This window comes from Crinia signifera, chromosome 6 (assembly GCF_055691185.1).
Source record: "Crinia signifera chromosome 6, ASM5569118v1, whole genome shotgun sequence".
Taxonomy (NCBI): domain Eukaryota; kingdom Metazoa; phylum Chordata; class Amphibia; order Anura; family Myobatrachidae; genus Crinia; species Crinia signifera.
In genome coordinates, this window is record NC_139222.1 from 128,020,819 (window position 1) to 128,044,608 (window position 23,790).

General features: G+C 41.6%; 1 protein-coding gene across 8 annotated transcripts in view; it reads right to left on the reverse strand.

Moving 5' to 3' along the window:
* Positions 1–23,790, reverse strand: part of SRCIN1 (SRC kinase signaling inhibitor 1) — a 375,505-nt gene that overhangs the window by 48,694 nt on the left and 303,021 nt on the right. For 7 of the 8 annotated variants that reach the window (XR_014444468.1, XM_083147128.1, XM_083147130.1 and 4 more), the window contains exons 5-9: positions 15,162–15,357; positions 14,713–14,911; positions 13,621–13,783; positions 10,253–11,085; positions 1,689–1,781 (exon numbers count right to left, since the gene is read on the reverse strand). Coding sequence is in view for 7 of the 8 variants with exons in the window: in XM_083147128.1 (XP_083003254.1) it covers positions 1,689–1,781; positions 10,253–11,085; positions 13,621–13,783; positions 14,713–14,911; positions 15,162–15,357 (1,484 nt within the window). In the remaining variant the exon portion in view is untranslated. The remainder of the gene's footprint in view (positions 1–1,688; positions 1,782–10,252; positions 11,086–13,620; positions 13,784–14,712; positions 14,912–15,161; positions 15,358–23,790) is intronic. The other variant, XM_083147133.1, reaches the window with a different exon arrangement.

Consider the following 23,790-nt stretch of genomic DNA (forward strand, 5'->3'; position numbering starts at 1 on the left):
GTGTTGCACTTAAAGTGCCTCGGCACTAGTTTACCTCAGTGTTTATGCACTACTAGTACATTTTGTGTTGCACTTAAAGTGCTTAGGCACCAGTTTACCTCAGTGTTTACATACCCTCCAACATGACCCACTCCATTAGGTACAAAATGTTCTGCTCCTGGACTTCCCTGCCAGTGGCAGTTACAGAGGTTGGACTCCAGCATAGTCCACAATTCAAAGAGGGGGGTCACATCAACTGTCAGTGAGTCCAGGACAGTGATGTTTGGAGTGGCATTAGGTGTGGCTCCCCTTTTTGAACATTGGATTGTGCTGCAGCTCCAACTCTGCAACTGCCACTGGCAGGAAAGTCCAGAAACAGAGCATTTTGTACCTAATGGAATGGGCCATGTTGGAGGGCATGCGTTTATGTACCTGTAGTTCATTGTTTTGCACTTAAAGCAGGCATGTCCAACGTTGGCCCTCCAGACGCTCCGAAACCACACATCCCAGCATGCTCCGCCACAGTGTTGCTATTAGAGAATGCAAAAACTATTGCAAAGCATACTGGGATGTGCGGCCTCAAAACACCTGGAGGGCCAACGTCGGACATGCCTGACTAAAGTGTTAATGCACAACTGGTTGTGCATTCGGTTAGCTTGAAATGCTAAACTTCAAGCAATTCTTGTTTGGGATGGGGGGGTTGGGACGAGGGAGGTTGGGATGGGGGCGGTTTGGACGGGGGGTTGGTATGAGGGGAATTGGGATGGGGGCAGTTGGGATGGGGGTGGTATGGGTGTAGGATGGTTTCTTTATTGTTTTATTGTAGTGTCTATACAAAGGCAAAATGAAAGGCAAATAAAAATTGCACCTATAATCCAAAGGTGCTAAACCAAATAAATAAAAAATATATTTTTAAACACCCTTGTCATCACTTTTTTTTTTAGTTAAAATGACCATTTCATATGGTATTTGCAGTGATTTCCTGGGATCAGTATGAATCAGTATGAATGGGGCTGTCCCGGGTCGATCCCGGGTCTGAATGCAGTGTGAAAGGGTACATTCCCGGGTAGTGTCCCGGGAAGCATCCTGGTACACATTCCCGGGTCTGACCCGGGACTGCAAGTGGAAAAGGGGTATCAGTGAGTTTTGTGCTTTTCAGCCAAACAACTAAATTGTACTGATGGACATTTCTGAAAACTGGTTTAAATATAATGGGCGGTATTCAATCTGGGATTTTGACTGTCGGAACGTCCCGAAAGTCGGAATCTCTAATGTTTTTTTGCCGGTTCCGACACTAACTCGACAGTCAAAATGTTCCGAATGTCGGAAAGTCCATGGAATGGTGAAACCGGCCACAGATTGGCGGAAAACGACAGCGGATTCACTCCCGTTTCTTAACAAAACTGTTTAGTCTCTTAAAAAAATGTAAAAAAAAAAATGACAGCCTTCAATACTGTCAGAAACTGCAGCATTGAATAGGCAAATGCAGATTAAATACCCCTCTATGTTGTCAAATAAATTAGGTTTTAAACCATAGCAATAAATTGTATTATGTCATTTTTTTGGTGCAATTTAGGAAATTAAATATAAACATTTAATTAGTTTCTAAGTCCCCCTAAATATCCTCCAGGTACATGGCCATACTTTCTTGCTGGAGGAACCATTCAGCAGCTGCCATACTTGGGACACTGCATTCCCGCGCTCTATACCTTGGATTGTCACTGTCGGAGCCCCGCATAAGTGCACTCTGGACCAGTCCTGTCAGACTGGCAATCTGCTTTTCCATGGCCTCCATTCTCTCTCTGAAAAACAAGACACCAGAAACATTACTGATGCTCCATAAGATAACTCATGTCTGTGCTGCTTTAATGATCAGTGAAACATCCTTCCTCATCAATAAAATGGTAGATGAGGTAGAAAACTAGAAATTATCCCAACATCCATGGCTGCATGTATTTTAAACCCGTGCCTACATGTGCTATCAAGGTCCATGCATAGAATGGGAACCATACATCAGGCAGGTATCAGGGAAATTTACTGTTATCCTGATGCCCAGGATTTGGGAGATCAGAGAAAATCCGATATGTTGGAAATTTTTAGATTCACTGATTCCGACTGCAAAAATCCAGAGGATGGACAGGTTGGAAATTTTTAACATGCAGTTTTTTTTTTTGCTGAATCCCCAATGGGATAACCACCAGCCACCATTTTTGATCCCAGTTGTGGATCGCTTTGGCATAGTCAGAATGGTGAACTTGCCCATAGATGTATGCCCCAAAAGACTCCCATAAAGAGGCTTAGATCATAACAAAGAAGAAATGTGCAGACCCATTAATTGGGTTAATTAATACAACTACAGCAGAAGAACATTGCAGCTATAAACATCTTGTTATTTAACATTGAGCTTGGCAGAAAACTTGTTCGCTCATTATACAGTACTAAAATATGTTACTTATTAAAATTTATCCTACTGTTTAGCACGACAACATAAACTAACATTTTTATTGTGAACTGGTTTAGATTTTATTAAGGGTGTATAGAAATGGTCTTATGTCTCCAAGGTTACGGCAAAATAATATGTACAGAGAATGTTACAAGACAACATTAAAGGATGGCAACGATAGCGGTGGACACTGTAAAAATATTCCAGTAGAAAAGTGGTATCTGCGTTATGTTTGCAGTTATTTTCAATCAATCATAGTATATGAAGTAGACCCGTCCATTTTAATGGCCTATACAATGAAGAGACAACTACAACAAATAGAGATGTAAAAATCCCACCTGTACTAAGGGGAACACATAGGGCAGTATTCAATGCTCATGATTCAACGCTTTTTTCGGCGAATTGGGCTGTTTTCACTGAAAGTCTAATTCACCCTATTCAATGTTCAAAGTTGTCCGTTTCATGCTCGCTGCAATTCGCTGGTGTATTTCAATGAGGTTTTCACTGTGATTTGCCGAGAGTGTATTCAATGCTAGGATGGAGAACTGCTTTCTTCATGATTTTCGCCATGATTCACCGTTTTGCATTCGACATCTTTTTAAGGTGAACTGGAATGAGAGCTTTTAAAATAAAGGTTTTTTTTGTTTGTTTGTTTTTTTTGGCTCTCCCTGTATCCCCACCAGCCCTCCTTCACCCCCACAGTGTCCGGCGCAGGCAGGGAGGCTTCCATCTCCCTGCCTTCCGCCATACCCCTGGGTCCCTGCGGAATTCTCCAAGGGGGTTACAATTCGCCATCAGGGGCAGCGAGCCCCTGAGGCATTGAATGGGGGTGAGGGAGGGCTGGCAGCGAATGCACCAGCCCTCTGGAACCCGGTGATCGTGAAGCGAATCCGAAACAGGATTCGCTGCACAGGATGAATCATCTCATTGAATACCTGCCATAATGTGAACCTCCCTGTCTTCTGAGGCAGGTATTCAATGTAAATATCAGATTGTTACCTGATAATATGTTTTCCTCTACTCCACCATGGCAGCCAACACCTGTGGGTTATCTCCCTTCTGGGTAGTACTTGGAAAGGAAAAAAAGACATCCGGCCCCTATATAAGGCTCCTCCTCCTGGGCCTCCTTGTCTTCATTTCTCCAGCTTAAATATAAACTCATAGTTATTGCATAACAACAATTAACAACACAGGGTCGGGAATATATGCTGCCATGGTGGAGTAGAGGAAAACATATTATCAGGTAACAATCTGATATTTCCTCTACCTCCCCCATGGCAGCCAACACCTGTGGGAGGTACCCCAGCAGTACTATAATAAGGGTGGGTTCCCTCTGATAAACATAAGATAATAATACACATAATCATATATTATGCCAAAAAAGAAAAAGGTTTTTTTTTTTTTTTTTACAAACCCTTGTTAGTTTAAATTGCTGCACTTAGCACTTTCCGTCCAAATTTTGCGTCTGCCGAGGACATAACATCAATTCTGTAGTGCCTCGTAAAAGTGTGAGCCGAAGCCCAACCCGCTGCTTTGCACAAATCTGTAATGGACGCTTCTCCTTTTTCTGCCCAAGATGTGGCTAGTGCTCTCGTAGAGTGCGCTTTTAACCCTGATGGTAAAACTTGGTTATTCATCTTGTATGCCTCTTGAATACAGCACCTGATCCATCTGGCCAGTGTCAATTTTGAGACACCTAATCCTTTTCTACATCCTTCTGATAAAACAAATAGATTCTTTGTTTTCCTGAAGTCCTTTGTTCTCTCTATATACACCCTAAGTGCCCTCACCAGGTCCAGTGTGTTCAATCTCTTCTCCTTCTCATTACTCGGATTCTCACAGAGAGATGGGAGTACGATTTCCTGGTTTATATGAAAATTTGAGACTACTTTTGGTAGAAACTGTGGGTTTGTCCGCAACACCACCTTACTTTCAAAAAAGTTTAGAAACGGCTCTTCCGCCCATAAGGCCTGTAATTCGGACACCCTCCTGGCTGACGTTATGGCCACCAGGAATGCCACCTTCCAGCTCAAGTACTTTAGAGGGACCTCCATTAGGGGTTCGAAAGGTTTGTCCATTAATGTTTTAAGGACCATATTCAGGTCCCAAGGCGCTAGAGGGTTTTTGAACTTTGGTCTTAACTTTCTGGTTGCTTGTATAAACCTTTTAACATACTTGTTCTCTGCTATGTTCTTATCGAGCATAGCTGCCAGTGCCGAAATCTGTACCTTTATTGTACTCAGAGATAGTCTCTTTTCCAGACCTCCTTGCAGGAATCCCAGAATTCCTGGTATTTCCCCTGGAGACTGCTGATTTTCCGCACACCAAGAACTGTACTTCTTCCATACCTTATAATATGATTTTGATGTGGATTCTTTTCTTGCCTTTAGCAGTGTGTTAATCACGGTCCCCGAGAAACCTCTTCTTTTTAAGTTTCTGACCTCAACAGCCACGCCGTCAAGCTCCACGACTCTGGTTGTGGGGACTGAACTTTCCCTTGTATTAACAAGTCTAGCCTTTGTGGTAGTTTCCAGGGCTTGTCTATCGCCATCTGAAGCAATTTCGGGAACCAAGGTCTCCTTGGCCAATACGGTAATATTGCTATCACCGTTGTCTCTTCTTTCTGTATCTTCCTTAGCAATCTTGGTATCATAGGAAGGGGAGGAAAGACGTACGCCAACCCCTTTGGCCATCTGCAAGTCAGGGCATCTATTTGTGATGCTTGATGTTCTTTGAACCTTGAGAAGTACTTCATGACTTTCCTGTTTTCTCCTGTGGCCATGAGATCCACTTCTGGAAGTCCCCATTTCCCTACTAGGGTTTCGAAGACCTCTTCGTTCAAACTCCATTCTCCTGGGACACATGTAGTTCTGCTGAGTCCATCTGCCAGGGTGTTGTCCTTCCCTGCCAGAAATACTGCTGACATACTCTGCACGTTGTTTTCGGCCCAGATTAACAACTTCTCTATTTCCTTCATCATATGTTGACTCCTTGTGCCTCCTTGCTTGTTTATGTAGGAGACTACTGTGCTGTTGTCCGAACGTATCACCACATCCTTGTTTTTTAGAATGTGGTCGAATTCCTTGCAAGCCAGATATACTGCTCGCATTTCCCTCAAGTTCGAGTGTGCTGTTTGAAACTTGATTGACCATAATCCTTGCGCCATATGTTGGTCGCATGTCGCTCCCCAACCTGTCTGGCTGGCATCTGTCGTTATTACTACTTGTTGTGCCACGGCAAAAGATTTTCCGCTGTCCAATCGGCTTACGTCCGACCACCATCTCAAGTCCTCTTTTGCTCTGTTTCCCAGCACAATCCTTTGTGTTAGGAAACATCTCTGCATTTTCCTCATATGGAACCTGGACCATGGAACAGTCTCTAGTGCTGCCGACATCAGACCTAGTGCTTTCATACACATCTCTGATGAGACTATCGATTTCTTTATCATCGATTTCAGGAAGCTTATTAGCTTCTTTTGCCTCTCCTTGGTTAATTTCACATTCATTAACCTTGTGTCTATTGTCACTCCCAAATAATCTCTTTGGTTTGATGGCACCAGCTTGCTTTTTTGCAAGTTTATCAGCCAACCGTGGTCTTTTAGGCACTCCAACACCCTCTGTGTATGGTCGACTGCCTGTTCCCTTGACCTTGCCACAATCAATATGTCGTCCAGATAGGGCCATAACATTATGCCTTGCCTTCTTAGCACTGCTATCACAATTACCAGGACTTTTGTGAATGTTCTTGGGGAGGTTGCCAGTCCAAACGGAAGTGCCGTGAACTGGTAGCTTATTCCGCCGACTGAGAAGCGTAGAAACTTTTGGTGCGCTATGTAAATTGGTACATGGAGGTAGGCATCTTTTAAATCGATGGCTGTCATGAACATATCTTGACCTATATCTGGTAGGATTGTTTTCACCGCTTCCATTTTGAATGCCCTTACATGAATGAACCGGTTTAATCTTCTTAGATCTAGTATAGTTCTGAATCCTCCCGTCGCTTTCCGCACTACAAAGAAACGGGAGTACCAGCCTTCTCCTACCTGTGATTTTTGTACTTTCACTACCACTTTCTGCTGTATCATGACTTGGAGGCTGGATAGTAAAGCTTCCCTTTCTGCTTTTTCTTTGGGCACCGGTGATTCTGTAAAGAATCTTCCTGGTTTGGTTTTGAACTCTATTTTGTAACCTTTGTAGTTTTCCCAAATTCTTGCAAAGTGAAGTAACCTGGCCCCCACAGTCTGTGGGCTGGCGTCATTGGGTATTCTGTTTGGAGAAAAATCTGTTTTCTCTTCCCCTTTGGCCACGAAAATTAGATCTTGATGACCAATTTCCTCTTCTGTAGCCTCTACCCGGGCGATAGGCCCTAGCTTCCTTATAGTCTTGAGGCTGGTATTTAAACTGCTTATTAGTAGCACTTTTTCTTGCCGCTCTGTCCTGCGGTAACCATACCGATTTTCCTCCAGAGATTTTCGTTATTATCTCATCCAACTGAGCCCCGAATAAGTAGTCACCCTGAAAAGGTAGTGTTAGCAACTTGTTTTTGGACTGTACATCCGCAGCCCAGGGTTTGAGCCAAAGTGCTCGTCTCACCACTGCTGCTGTGGCATTTGCCCTTGCCGCCAATCTCAGAGAGTCCATAGAAGCTTCGCAAAGAAATTCTATCGCTAGTTGTATGTTTTGCACCCCCTTTAGTATTTCAGATCTCTTGATCCCATCCAGTAAGTCGACTTCCAACTGCTGACACCATCCCCTAAGGACTCTTGATGTTATAGCCATAGATGCTGCTGGCTTTAAGGCTGCTCCTGTGGTTAAGTGCTGTTTCCTTAAACCTAACTCTATTCTCCGCTCCATCGGATCTTTAAAAATGTTCGCATCTTCCAAGGGAAGCGTTGTTTTCTTTGAAATTCTTGCTATTGCTGCATCTACCTTGGGTAGTTCTTCCCATGTTGCGACTTGGTCACTCTGGAATGGGTACATTTTATTAATCTTTAAGGGCACTGAGACCTTTTTGTCTGGGAATTTCCATTCTTCTGCGACTGCCTCTTTAAGAGTTTGAGATAATGGAAAACATTTCCCTTTCTTCTTTTTATCTTTAAATAGGAGATCTTGAGGCAGAATGCTCTCCTGTTTATCCTCTATCTCTAGAGACTTATGTATCAACAGTATCAGATTTTCCACCATGTCTGGGTTAAAATCTGAATCTGATTTATCAGCTATCACCTCCTCTTCATCTGCCAGAGCCCCTGCCTCAAATTCCTCTGCTGAGCCTGCAGAGCCTTCACTTGACACTGTCCTGCTTCTTTTGCTTGTAGCCTTAACCAGGTCTTCCTTGGTTACAAATGTGTCAGTAAGGGCCACTCTGAGCATGTCTACTAAACCCGTCATCTGGGTTAGGGGTATCTGAGGTGATTTGCATTGCTCACACACACTTCCAATATTATTGTCAGGCAAATCCTTTGTGCACATTAGACATTTAGCCAAGTGCATTTTTTTGTGTTTTGCTTTAAGGTCCCCTTTATCCTTGCTGGAATCTGACCTGCAGCAAAAGAACACATACCGAGTGTTTAGCCCAAAGCCACACTCCCCCTTAATGATACAGGTTTTCACCCGGCTTACAGTTGGCTTACCCCGATTTTTTAACGACTGGTCGTTTTTCTTCCTCCATAACAACTTCAAGTTGCCTGCCAACAACATATAGAAGTTAGCACCGCATTGATACTGCCACTGCGTGTATCCTGCACATGTGCGCCCGCCGTACTCACTTTTAGGCTGGCTGTACTGGGTATAGGTCTGTCCTTCCGGCAATAGCGCGCTTGCAGCAGCACACATAGACTCCAGCGTCTTCCGTGTGCTGCCGCGTCATACTTATGCGCCGCGCCCCCTATGACGTCCGTCCGGTCTCACGTACTGATTAACCCGGACCAGGCGCGCACCACTGTAAGCCCTTGTGCCGCCTGAGGACGCCGCCGCTTGAGCCCACTCCACTAGGAAGCGGCATGCAGCACCCGAGGTCTGTCCTACCTCTGAAGGCCGGCACCACCTTCTCTCCTCCCCGGTGCGCTCTGGGCGTCGGGGATAGTAGTTTCGTCGCTGGGGTAAGCCATCACCTTTCCTGCAGGATTTTTCCACCTGCTGCTCCATGCACTACCCTGCTGGAAAGGAAAAAAAGACAAGGAGGCCCAGGAGGAGGAGCCTTATATAGGGGCCGGATGTCTTTTTTTCCTTTCCAAGTACTACCCAGAAGGGAGATAACCCACAGGTGTTGGCTGCCATGGGGGAGGTAGAGGAAATTTCTATCGATGTTTAGGGTTCGCTGCACATTTGCAGGGTTCCGGAGGGCTGCAGCATTCGCTGCCAGCCCTCCCTGTCACCCTATTCAACACCGCAGAGGTTAAAAATCACCGTCAGGGGCAGCGAGCCCCTGCAGAGTTGAATAGGGTGACAGGGAACGGGGATGGCGGCAGGCAGGGAGATGGAAGCCTCCCTGCCTGCCCCAGAATTTATGGGGGAGAAGGAGGACTCCTGGGGACACAGGCAGCAAAAGCCCCTAGGAGAGCTGGCAGGGGACACTGGTAGGGAGCAGCTTCACTGGTCCCGATCGTGCATATGGAATGAGCAGAACCAGTGTGAAGTGAATATGTAATGAGCGGCTCCCCACCCCCTGCTGGCGAATGTGTAAAAAAAATAATTTTTTAATATATATTCATGTGCTGCAAGCACATGAATAAAAATAGCATGCCCCTTCACAGAATAAAATTTCAGATTTTTTGCCACAAAAAAAAAAAAATTATTTTAAAAGATCACATTCCAGTTCACATTAAAAAGATGTTGAATGCAAAACGGTGAATCATGGTGAAAATCATGCTGAAAGCAGTTCTCCATACTAGCATTGAATACACTCTCGGTGAATACCAGTGAAAACTCCATTGAAATACACCAGCGAATTGCAGCGCGCATGAAACTGAGAACTGGCCAGCATTCACTGTTCGCTTTCGGCAAACAGTGAACATTGGGTGAATCAGATTTTCCGTGAAAAAGATTCACCGCAAGGAGTGAAAACAGCCCGATTCGCTAAAAAATGGTGAATCTGGAGCATTGAATATAAGTTTTTATGTGAAGCACACAAATGGACTTCCTATTCTTGGATGCGTCCTTTACATTAATATTATTGTATAAATAAAGGGGTAAAGTTACTAAGTTTCTCTGTGGGTTTCACCCCAAACTTTAAAATGTCAAATATAACAAGCAAAAACATTGCATTTACGATCAGTGCAGTTTTAAAATTAGGAGCAAATGCAGGCTTCCAAAAGCCACTGCTTAGTACACTTACCCATAAGTCTCATGCTTCAAATAAAACACAAAAACATCTACCTAAAAGCATTATAAAAATAAGACAAGCAATTTTAAAAAAGTAATGTAAAAAACCTGAGCCATCTCCATGCATTGATATATATATTATATATATATATTGGTTCCGCATGGACTAAATAGTGAACTCTATATTTCCCACGCCAAAAGGCTATACATCTATCATTGCATACTGTGTGGACAAGCCCTGAGAAAAACTGGTAACTTTTTTGAATTTACCCAACTGCAAATGATTATAAGCAAAAGCACAATACTACCAACAAGTGGAATATTTAAGAACAATTAAAAAGACAAATAACTGTTAGACAGTTCATTTACCAAGTCTGCAGGAAATATAATGCTAATAGCACTTTATGAGCTTGTTCAATGCAAATGTTTACACATTCAATCAACTGTAATACCGAAAGTTTTATTTTAACACAAAATGTATATCATCATCATCATCTAATCTTTATCTTACCTGGTCTCCACCTCTTTAGTGGGTACTGGGGAGCTGAAACCAGACAGAGGACGTTCACCTGGACCAGGAAATATTTCGTTGTTACCCGAGGAAGAGCTAGGGTTCCTTTGTTTGCCAACAGGGCTATCCATAAACACAGAAGAGGAGGAATCTTTGCGAAAAGTCTGGCGTACAGGGGATGAGCGGCTAGAAGGCCCTGAGTAGGGGCTATGGGGTCCTTGACTCTGTTGTACATCCACCATCCTTCCATCGGACACCTTCTGTGGAGATGATGGCGGGATACGGAAACCCATTCCAGGTCCATATGTATCTCCATAGATCTGAGAGTTCGGTTTGTACATTCCATCTTCTAGATCTGTCTGTAGAGCAGCTGCAGAGTATGTGCTCAGAGAGCGAACTGACCCACGCTTGTACAGCCCCCCTGGGTATGAGAAAGGGTCACCCAGTCCAGCAAGGGACTGAGTAGATGTAATGCTAAGTCTACCTTCATGGACCATTCCATAGGTATCTGAATAGAGTCCCTCATTCTTCACCATCACCACATTCTTGTTGGAGAGATCTTCATCAGGCTTCACATCTCTTCTCTCCAAAATAGCACTAGGACTGGGGGAGACTCCTTGGGCCGGAGGGAGACCAGACATTCTGTCCCCATGGTGTACAGGACTTCCAGCATAGGAAGGTGGGCGCCCACCGCTGTAAGACATGCGGGAGCGTGCTGGGGATGAGGACTGGAGCACTGGAGGTGGAGACCCTGTGGTCATGTGGGAAGCAGGAGACATGCTATTTAGGCGGCGAGTAGGGGAAGAATCCCTGGAACTGTACATCATCTCACGCTGTAAAGGGATAGTTACACAACATAATCAGCATGGTAATGGATGTCACATATATAATCATGCAGCGCAATGGTTTTTGTCTTGGCAGTAGAGACACATACTAAGCAGATATATATCATTTGTACAGTAAATCCATTATTTCCGGAGTCTGGCATTTGATTTGTATAATATAATAGTGATTAATTATATTTGCCAAATATACCCACTTAAATCAGTAAAAAGAAAGTAACATAGTTGTATTTTCATAGCTAGAGGATGGCCCTAACCTATAATTAGTCATGGACTGTCAAGAATTATCATCAACAAACTGCAATAACAATAATTTATTATTAAAGGGGATACTTTTAACTTAAAACTACTGATACAAGAAATCTATCATACAAATACTTCATAACTATTTATATTAATAATAAATGATACACACATTATATCGCTATAACGGTATAGTAGGTGGGATTATTATTGAGCAGGAAGGTAGATATTTGCAAGCCGCATTTGTGCGAGATTGGAGACATCCCAGCACTGAAAAGAATATAAACTGACTTATAGGACCTAACTAATATAAGGGTGCAGATGTATTAAGCCTGGTGAAGAGATGAAGTAGGAGGTGATAACGTACCAGCCAATCAATGCCTAACTGTTATTTTTTATTTGCAAAATGTTTTTATTTGGTTTTAAAGTAGTACAATAAACAGGGGTATACATGTATGTTCTTAACAATGGAATGTATATAATAATATCAATATAGTATGATAGATTTTCCTTAACAATAATCTGACAACACTTAAGGATTGAATGAGTATAAGAACATACGAAGGTTTAGAATATTGAGAGGTAAGGGGGGTTTGGGGTATGGATAACGAGGGGGGAAGGGGGGGGGGGTAGATCCGACACAGAATGCTAGAAAAACATTAGGAAACTGTCATTTTTTAAACACAGCTGATTGGCTGGTGCATTATCATCTTCTACTGTAGCTCCACGTTATCTCTTCACCAGGCTAAATACATCTGCCCCATAGTACTAGAAGATTGCAGGAAAACAAGAAACCTTCGAAACGTGAAAATGGACCATAGCGGCAAGTAAATATTTTTAGGGTTACAGACACATACTCACATGTTCATATACTGTGTTTAAAAAAAGAAAAATAGATATGCATGCCACATATGAAGAACAAACTAAATGATCATGCTGCTCTGTCAACATACAGTACATATACACAAGGCAGGTACAGCAGCAAACAAATATACATTCAATACTGTAAGCCTCCAACATTCAGTAACGTTATACTGGCCTCACTGAAAACATTTACTGTATATGTCTGTACTTAACACTGTACACATCCATATAGAAACAGACATTAAAATATATATATATATATTAGCGGATACATCCCAGACCTTTCCACATATGACTACAGTATACGCTTATTCTTGCACAGTTGCATACAGGATATGCTTGTATATCTACACACATCATTATACACATAAAGTACTTGAAATAGTGGTGACATACCTGCAAGACAGCAAGTACCACTGTATTATCACTGTACACTATTAAACACTTCTATCTATATAATCTATATAACTATCAACCCTATACACAACTGCTCAATTGGCATCAGAATGCTCTCTACTGTATATGACGAAGCATCCCAGCTCATTAACACACTCCTGACTGCCCTGCGCTGTGCATATACAGAAGATGGGGAATCCCTCTGATGTGAGGAAGCTGTAGACATTGGTATGCAGGATCACACCTACAGTCTCCAGAGACAGAAATAGGAACATGGGGAAAGAGAGCGAGAGAAGCACTCTGTACAAAGATGACTCATTATCACAGAGAAACCTTTCAGGAGAGCTACTGATAAATATATGCAGAGCGAGACATCTAATGCTTGGGTTATATGCAATGCTAAATACAGAATACTGACAATTTATAGACAGAAGGCAGACTAATTTCCTGAGTCTAATTACTGGTCAGTGCGTATATTTGCTTATATATACGCACACTATCCCAGAGACAAACCACAGCTGCAAACAGGGAAAGGACCCCTTTACATACAACACACCTCTCCAGTACTAAATGACATACTATTATCAATTTATTAAAATACGCACTTGGATGTGTATATTTCTCTCACACACATACACACATTTTATTTACACAAGGTACAATCCATGTAACCCATTGTGCATTATATACAGACCGTGCACACTTATCTACTGTATATCTGTACATGCAGATCACTTTGCATTACATACTTCTAAATGATACACACCTATAGTCTTGTTTACCTTATACACAGATCATGCACACACATTTATAGTCTTGCATATAACTGCACACCATTCATTACATACAGACCACACACAGCCTCATGTACTGTAACAGCACACCTTGCATTACATACAAACAGCCAATGTACACTATAGTTTCACATGTAGACGCATACCTTACACCACAGACATGCACAGCTCCCATTCCACACAAAGACACACACATGCTTCTGGGCTGGGAGCAATCGCTGCCACCTACTTCCAGCCCCCAGCCCAGACCCAGCCAAAGCCGGTGACAGCAGTCTGACCAGCGGTCTTTTCCGCTTACTCTCACGTCCCCGTTGGTGATATGAGGTGCAGGAAACGAGGAATAAATGGGTTCCTTCCGGTAGATCTTTATAATACTTCGGTCCTGGATGTCTCTGGTAAAAAAAGAGAATCGTGAACGCCATCAGTACCCAAATTTGTAAATTGGTAATTATAGGAGAAAGTGGAGAACAGGCAAACAAAATAGGTATATTGTATAGAGAGCAAGGTCTCCCATTATTGGTTAATAAATGGTTACATCCTATAGTGTGTATTTGTATGTGCACTTGAAGGAACGAGACTCTTCAGTCTGGAGTACTACCCTCCCACCTGTCTGATTTTAAATTGCATTTGTTGACTGCATATTAAATAAAGCACAATTCTAGGTAAAACCTATTCATTTATACAGTATGTCAGTTGTGGGGTGAGTTTTGGGGCATGGGGTCCCCTGAGCTGCTTCAAGACATCACAATATAAATCATATTTCAGAACTTTATAGAACTTTCGTTGTTTTTTTTTTATACATGGAGCATTTTACACACTTCTATCTTCACAGCTGTAACACTTCTGACACATAGTAGATGCTTTCACTTATCAAACACATTATCACTTCTCTTTCTATCGGTTACTACTGTGCTTTCTTGGCTAGTTTATTGGGCTGGTTTGGTGATGCCCCATGCTCTAGACTGAAGCCTTTAGAATATTAGGGGCTTACTCGATCATTTGTTTTCCAGGACATGTTTGGGAAGCCCAGAACCTTGGCAAAGTTTATGCAAAAACCCTCCATTTAACTGCAAAATGTATTGCATAATATATTACTATTAAATTGTAATAGTAATACTTGAATAGTGCACATACATTGTTGTCTCTGTGTGTGGCACCAAAAGACTCAGTAGGGTAGCACCTCTCATTACATGTAGTTATGGTGTGCAGCCTAGGGCCCGCCCCTATATACAGTAATTGTATAGTTCCTTATTGGCCTCTGTCTATCATATTACGGCAAATTGTACTAAATCCAAGTTTATAGTCTTTACACAATAAATACCTGACATCCTCCAATTCATAGAAGACATTGCGGGACTCATCCTTGATAAGTATGGCGGTGTTATGAGATTTCAGCATTCCCATGGTGAGTTTTTGCTGGAACATGTGCACAATAAGAGCATGTAATGTGTCCATGCTGGTAATCTCATGGGTGATGTGCACCCGTCTTGTCTCATCACCATACTGCAGGAACAAAACCCCTGGAAGCAGAGTGACAACTTTATTACATCTAAAACAAGGGTACCTATTACACATAAGGACTTCTTTAGCAACTTTGCTTTTAGGAGCAACTTTCCCTCTATCAGATAGTTATTGTTTTTCCCCCCACTAGTTTGTTTTAAAGGTTTTTAGTTGCTGTACTTCACTGAACATTTACACATAAACGTAAGGTTATTACATGGACTGTAAATGTTGATATTAGCAGTAAACACCACCCAGTTGAACACAGACCTGGTGAACGTAGTTTGGTTTGGCTGGTGGAACGAGACAAGGGAAGGCTTTGCCGGAAACGATTCATCCTGTTAAACCCCAGTGGTAGCTCGGCTTCCGACATGGTCTCCAGGGACTCCGCAGACGCGAAGGACAATTTGGCTGCTTGATCTGCAAGGCCGGGTTGGCCGCTTTGGGAGTGGCGTGAGCTCCTAGTCTGAAAACCAAAGAGAAGAGTGTACAAGCACAATTTAAAAAAATAGATCAACAAAATTGTAAAATGCCACAACAGGAGCTTGGGAAATCAAGAATATACTAACAAAAACTTCAACTTCGTCTCTGATATATACCCAGTGACTGTCATGGATAAAGAAAATTAGGAGACTATTAGAAGGTATAGATGTTCTATGCGTGTGGAATTTGTGGCCAGAATAACCCTTTCATCCCTAAGCATGGTCTGGACAACCTGGTCTCAAAAGTCTTTTGCTGTCAAGATCAAAGATATACACAAACTATTTAGCCAGACAAAGTAAACTCAGAGGGCAGTATTCAATGAGAAAAATTCTCCGTGTTTTATGGAGAATTTGTGCTTTTTTCGCGTTGGACAGAGAATTTTGGTCTCAAAAAGTGAACCACCCTATTCAATGTGATATTTTCACCATCTTTCTCTCCATGTAGCAATTCTCCATCTTTTCATGGAGAAGTGGAATGTGAACTTTTAAAATAAAAGGTTTTTATTTTTAATTGTGGTGTCAAAAAATCAGGACTTTTATTCTGTGAAGGGGCATGCTATTTTTATTCATGTGCTTATAGCACATGAATATATATATATATATATATATTTTTTTTTTACACGAACAGGAGCAGTGAATATACCCGGTCCCCTGCTGGCTCTGGGGGGGGGGGGGGCAGCCTGTGCTCCCTGGGTCCCGGGGAGCCCTCCTCCCCTCCACATACATTCTGGGGCAGGCAGGGAGACTTCAATCTCCCTGCCTGTTACCGTCCCATGGCTCCCTGCAGCGGATGCTCGTCCGCTGCAGGGGTTAAGATTCGCCGCGAGGGGCAACGAGCCCCTGCGACATTGAATCGTGTATAAAGACCAGTGACTGAGAATCTCCTAACATGAAGAATCTACGTAAAAACACGGCGAGAGAAAAAATCCTCTTGCCATGCACGGAGAAAATTCTCATTGAATACTGCCTATAGACCTGACAAGATGGAATAGACCTAACTAAACCAATATACTGTAAATGTCATAATGAACCATTTGCCATGCTGAAAGCCCTATGGTTTTCTTAGCAGCCAGGTGCTACCTCAAAAGCCAAAACTTCCTCTCAACTTTTCTGTGCACTGAAGGCAACCTCGCTACCGGAAACAACAGAAGACATGAAGATGCACGGGACACACATGATGTTTATCAAAACATAGAATAAAGTGCTGGAGCAGATGCACGCAACCTTGTGAGCCAACTCATCAGATACCACCATGTCAATCTACAATCTGCATGATGTCATCCAAAAGTAAAAGGTTTATCTGCTATGTAATAGGCTTCCAAAAATATACCCTCAGAATTACAGAAACATCTGTAATGGCTAAATCCCATGAACTTAAAAATCTGTCTCTTGAATAGGGCACCCTTGTGTCCAATTTAATGATTAAAGTCCTAGTATTCATTCTAGCACCCACCATCTTTGAAAACCCATGCAGTTCCTCTTCCCCGCCTGGGGTGTCGCTGTCTGCTGTAGTGCTTCTAGCACAGTGTGGTCTGTATATCAGCACTAATATGCAAACCAGACCTGTTCTAGAAACATCACAGCAGACAGCGACACCCCAAGCATGGGAAGAGGAACTGCATGGGTTTTCAAAGATGGTGGGTGCTAGAATGAACACTATGTCCTCTCACTAGAAGTTTAAAACGAATAAATACAGCGCTATCAAATCACAAATGGATCTTCTATATCTTTTTCTTGTACAGAGGTTTATAACTAGCCCAATTTGGAGTACAAATGTAAAGAGCTTTAACTTGTAGATAGCGCAACAGACCCTCCAACGAACATTGAAAAGCCTTGGAATACGGCTCCCCTTATCAGAATCTACCAATTCCAGAGGGAGCAAAAAACACCCTACGACTAAGTAGAAGATGAGCACAACTGAATGAAAAATAGCAATTTTTGAATCTATGGCCTTCATTCAAATGTGAACAGAACCTTGTCTGTGAGACAACAGGGATATTCAGTTCCCAACAGATAATGGACTATAGTCTTCTGGGTATCAAACAGAAGATCCCTGAAAGATAATCCATTGGGAATATTTAAATTGCATTTCAGCAAAAGTTCAACCAATTGAATTCTGGACTGTCTCAAGGAAGCCTGGCTATCTTGGAGAAACACATTGGAGAGGATAGTCAAACAAAGGACATCAGGCCAGACACAGATCCATCAACGGTCATCAGCTGCACACAGAACTAAAGAGTACAGCGTGTCCTTGGTTGATAAAAGGCACACAGCTTTGTCTGGTTCAAGCCTTCTATTTTAGGAGCATTGCTGATATTTTGTGCAGATGTCCATCTACTCATATTGGGCCTTATTCGAGTTCACTCTTTCAGACAAAATCCTTCTTAGATGGACAAAACCATGTGCACTGCAGGGGGGTAGATGTAACTTGTGCAGATCTAATTAGATTTGGGTGGGGTTTTACTTCAAAGTGAGATCTATATTGCAGTGTAAAAATAAAGCAGCCAGTATTTACCCTGCACAGAAACAAAATAACTCACCCAAATCTAATTCTCTCTGCACATTTTACATCTGCCCCCCTGCAGTGCACATGGTTTTGTCCATCTAAGAAGGATTTTGTCAGAAAGAGTCAACTCGAATAAGGCCCACTGTACTAAACGGCACACAGTCCCACCACCAATTATTTAGGTATCATTTTGAATTTTTATAAAAAGATTCAGAAAATAACACAATCAGTTTCTGACATGTATAGATTATGGAAGCTATAGATGCATCTTCATACATCTTTGCTGCAGTCATGGCAAACAGCCCCTCTTGGCATGCCAGATAGCACACCAATACAAGGTCTGTTCAGTATACAGGCTCAATCGCAAACAATAGACAGGTGTCATCAGCAGAGTATCATTGTGCGTTATAGCCACATTGAGATTAAGATGCATTTTCGACAAAAGGAAAAAAGAAGCCCAATGTTGGCAGAGTTGCCAGTGGCTCACTCACAATAAGCATTATGCACTACATGATATACAGTATTACCATTACAGGAGTACACAAAAAAGCAGTGGCTATATGGCTCGACATATCAAGCTGTATCTGCAGTTCTGAATATAAAATATATGCGTTTGTGTGTGTGTAACACCACAATACCACAAATTAGGTCTAAACCTAATTTGGGGCAGTATGGATGGTGTAATGGTTAGCATTACTGCCTCACAGCACTGAGGTCATGGGTTAGATTCCCATTATGGCCCTAACTGTGTGGAGTTTGTATATTCACCCCGTACTTGCATGGGTTTCCTATGGGTACTCTGGTTTCCTCCCACAATCCAAAAATATAGTGATAAGTTAATTGGCTCCCAACAAATTAACCCTAGAATGTCTGTGTTTGTGTGTGTGTGTGTGTGTGTACATGTGGTAGGGAATATAGATGGTAAGCTCCACTGGGGCAGGGACTAATGTGAATGTTCAAATATTCTCTGTGAAACGCTGCGGAATATGTGTGCGCTATATAAGAAACTGGTAATAAATAAATAAACCCTTCATTGTGAAAGCATTATGTTTTTACCTTATTAAGATTACTAATATGCACATAAGTTTTCTCTTAACATAAAACTATTCACTTTTTCAGATTCAACAAAATATCAAATAATCCTTCCACCAAGGTATTAGGTATTAATAACAAACTGCATAATGTTGTTTTTTCCCCCCTCCCACATCTCACATTTCACAGTAAACCCCCACTAATACTAGATACATGAAAAGTTCATGACCGATTATACTCTACATTTAAAACAATTCTTCATGTTTCAGGCTCTTCTTTGCCTCTGTTGTATTAAATGCGCCACAACTCCAGATCAGCGTGTGACAGTAACTGCACACAGAGGAATCTCCATCTTGGCACATGCCCTTTCTGCTCATCTCTGTAAAGTTCATAGAGCACGATTCTCGCAGTTGGGAAAAGGGTACTTACTGACAAGCAAAGCCCTGGCTGACGGATGAAGCTATTAAGGGCTGGCTGTCCCCGACCTCTTATGAACAATTAATCAGAGCGATGTAATGGCTTTTTACAAAAGATATAATGAATGTTTTATTTGTTTTACAGTTATGTCAACATGAGGGGGGAGTAGGTTTAACACATAACTTAACACTCTAGATGGATGATGAGCGGTAGAGCACACAAATCTTCAAGGCAAAAAAAACATTTGTCAATTTGTATAGTCTTCCTTAAAAGTGTGACGGCATAATGTCGCATGCATAGTCCTGTTAATAGGGGACATCCAATATATGAAATGATGTACAGTAGTACAGTGATACTCATTACAATACAGGTTTCTTTAATGGTAGCTAGTTTTCATTTACAGCTAAATTAATGGAAATAATAAAAATACCCATAATAAGTACATTTTGATGCAGCAGCATAAATTAGAGGGGTGTATGGACTATACATCAACAACTGTGTCTGACATTAGCAGTAAAAACCCGAATGGTGTGCCCACTGCCAGTAATGATGAACATGTCACCATCATCAATATGGGCCAGCCCGGCCACAATTCATTCCCACTAACCCTACTCAGGCATTGCCCACTACATGCTGTTTAGACATATTACCATACATAGCATGTGGCAGTCACACAGCAGGTGCGCAACTTCCATTTTAACAATGAAAGAGAACATTTCAGAGAAAAATAGAAAACTAAAAAATAAAAAGTGGTACGATAAAACTGGGGCAGTCATGAAATAGTAAGTGAAAGAAAAGAGGGGTAGAGAGCACAAGAGACAAGATATAAGCAGGGAGCAAAGCCCTGTACACACGGGGCGACCCAGCTTTTTGTGCGGAGTGATGTGCTGCAGTACGACCGCTACGTAAATAGCCAGACACCCGCTCAGTGCACTGCAATGCTGTGTGCTGAGCGTAGCTAGGCAACTACCTCCAAAATGCCACATAGGCCATTGCAGAATGTGTGTGAAATCTACACACCTACATGGCCTTCCAGTATATAGGGGTACACCTCGCATGCAGCCGCTAGTGGAGAAATCATTCGATGGACGCCGACCATCAAATGGTTTCTCCTGCCTTTACAAGTAAAAGTCAGTCTGAACTGAATGTTATTTACGAGCACTAGGACTAAGACAGGGTGGGATCGGCCCACCACCGTACCCAGGGGAACGCCCAGCTTTTTTAAGATAAAACGATGGATGTTCCACTGGTCAGGCCCTGTGTCCACCCCACGTTCCTCCCTCCCCGCAGAGAACTGCCCGGCGAGTGTGTAATTTGCTAATATCAGAAATGCACATGTGCAAACCCGACCATTGGGGTGGGGCCAAATTCGGATCCTGAATCAGCCTGCTCCTCCGATAATTCTAAGCATAATATGCATTTTACCAGGATTCTTTATTACCACAACATCTTTTAGTTCAATAGCTTTTTTTTATATTTTAAAAGCCCTACCGGTATGTCCAGTCTGTGAATGAATACATAGATCTTAACAGTTGTCCAATTCTCTTCCCTTTCAACGCCCCTCAAACCATTGCATTGTAGGTGTGTGATACCCACCAAATCACTACTGTTCAATAATGCAGACCATTGGAAAAATAAACCATGCTTCACCAACTGCCCAGTGATCAGGACAGTGCAGATTTAGTTTATACGGTGTGACAATTGGGCATGCGTAACAAATAATCGTACAGATTATTACATAAAATAAGGGAAAATCAGATAATGTAATCATGTTTTACCAACTGGTTGCTGTACAGTTTTTAGTTTTAGGCAAAAAGGTACTGCTGTTTGTACAACAAACTAAAATGTCTTGCCACACTTGGCGGCTAACAAGGAGCTGTTGGCAAAATGGACACAAATTTAAAAAAAAATTGTATTGCCAAGGATTGAAGATCGGTTTGCGAGTACTCGCAGGTTCTATTTTCACATTAGATCTTCGCTATAGCGAAATTTGCTCCATTCTTCAAATTAATAAAAAATTATAAAATTCAATAATTTTCTCCATTTTAAATTTTAATAGTCACTTTAATTAACAGAATCAACTTTGCTTTGCTCTAACTACCTTCTTTCAACAATAATAATTTGTTTTATTTGTAATAAAGTAGCTGGTAGTCACAGTTAAGACACAACATATTCATATATCCTTACTAATGCAGGGAGAAGGCGTGGAACTGCTGAGACTGCAGAGACATCCTCAGACCACAGTCATGACATGTTTTTGCATAAAAAATTGTTCTTTTCGGAGATGGTGTACTAACAACCCTGATTTGTTTTGTATATTTGTGGTAAATATAGTGTTGCAAAAGAAAGAAAAAATATATAACTGTATTCGTAAAACAAGTATATCAGGCTTATTTTGGACATCCCTTATACCAGTAAGACAAGAATTGGGTGCCTCACAAAGTTTATAAAACCTGCGTGGAATCCCTCTGCAATTGGACTAAAGGTGATTGAAAAGGACTTCTTAATTTAGGTATACCTATGATGTTGTGTGAGCTAAAAGTTCACTTGAGTGACTTACTTTTGTGCAGTAAATGTGAAAATGTGAAGAGTATGAATCAATCAATTTAAAAAACGCAAATGGGAATACCCAAATAGGAATACCGTAAAACAAGCAATACCACATAGCAAAGCATTACCTGTACCGTCAATCAGTTCTTTGTTCAAAATGAAGTGTGATGATATGGAAATACTGTATTCATTTTATCCAGTGCAGGTGACAGATAAAAGGGAGTTTGAAGAAAGTTCCTTTACTCCCAAAAATTCTCAAAAGAAACTAAAGTATTAAAATTTGTGACTTGAATTTATTGAAAAAAGGAGCCAAGCTTTTACCAGACTACAAGGAGAGCACTTGAGCCAGATGTTACATCGTATCAATACAGAGAGCAAGCCAGACTGCTGTTCTTTAGCCAAGATAACAATCTTGCGTATATTAATGAACTCCTCCAGATGATGGGTTTAGCAGAATATTCAACAGAAGACTAGAGGCTATTTTTGGATAGTTTTAAAAGGAGCTTAAAATGTGTATTACTGCACAATGGGAATAAATATGCGTTGATTCAGATAGTCAGTTTTACAAAAATTAAAGAACAGTATTAAAAAATCAAGTTAAGTCTTAGAAAAAAATATTATACTCAGTATCTGTGATCGGTTTGTGTTGATTTAAAACGGCTAAACTTTCTTCGTGGGCAGCAAAGTGGATATACTAAGTATACTTGTCACATATGCTTATGGCATAGTCCTGCAAAGCAAACCGTACTGCTTCCAAGAGAAGTTATAACTGTAGGAGAAGCCAACATCGGTCATGAGCCTTTAATCAACAGGGGGGAAAAAAATTATACTGCCGACTCTCCATATCAAATTGGGTTTAATGAGACTATATGTAAAAGCATTGGACAAGTCAAGCGAATTAGGATTCGCTGCACATTCACTGGAACACGGTGAATGTTCAGCAAATCCTAAACACTGCACATGCTGAAAATCTTTTAGACTGACAGGCAGACAACTATCAGTAATTAGTCCACAACATGGTAAAAATGTATTGCCAAAAGTAAAGATGGAGCCGCTCTGGCGAACTAATCGCCATCCGTCCATCGCTCACAAGCCTGCGCCACCCCCGACCTGTCCACCAGAATGGGACACTCACATGCCCTATTCTCAGCAATGGGACAAGCTCATGTGTGAAGTGCTCTCATGTGTCCCAGTCCACGACCCCGGCTGGTGCTATGGATATGGCGGTCTGGCTGAGGCTGGCTCCATCTCTAGGTGCCAACATAAGTATTAAAGAACATTTTTTGCACAGCCATTTAGATCACGTTCCCTCCAGCAAAGAACAGAGTAAAGGGTTCCACGAGGATATTCAGGTAATGGAAGAAAAATATGAAGGTGTTAAAGTCACATGATGGCCGATACTGTTGGAGTCTGCCCGCAACAGAACACAAAAGGAAATAATACAAAAAAAAAAGTTCCCATAGCTTCCCAACACTTATGTGTGCAATTATCCTCTGTCTTTTTCTAAATTACATTTTATGAACCAAATGTAATTAGAACTATTTTTAATATTGCTTAATTACACTTTGAATAAATATTAAAGACATATGCATATCTCAAAAACTAGAGCCAAGTGAAAAATAAGCATGGCATATTCATGATCAGGAACACAAAATAATCTAAATTGACTCTTCAATCCCTGGCCACAGATTGACTGTTCCCCAGTGTTATTTCAAATAAATTAAAAGCGCAAAGAAAAAAACAGTGTATTTCTGCATACATGCAGTCACTCTACATTGGTAGTAGCATAAGCCTGGGATTTGCGCAAGTCTACATAAGCATTGACCCAGTATATTAACACAGCCCCCACTATTTATCCATTGAATATCCACAAACTTCAGTCAGATTGAAGTGATTTGCTAGCAAGGTGAAA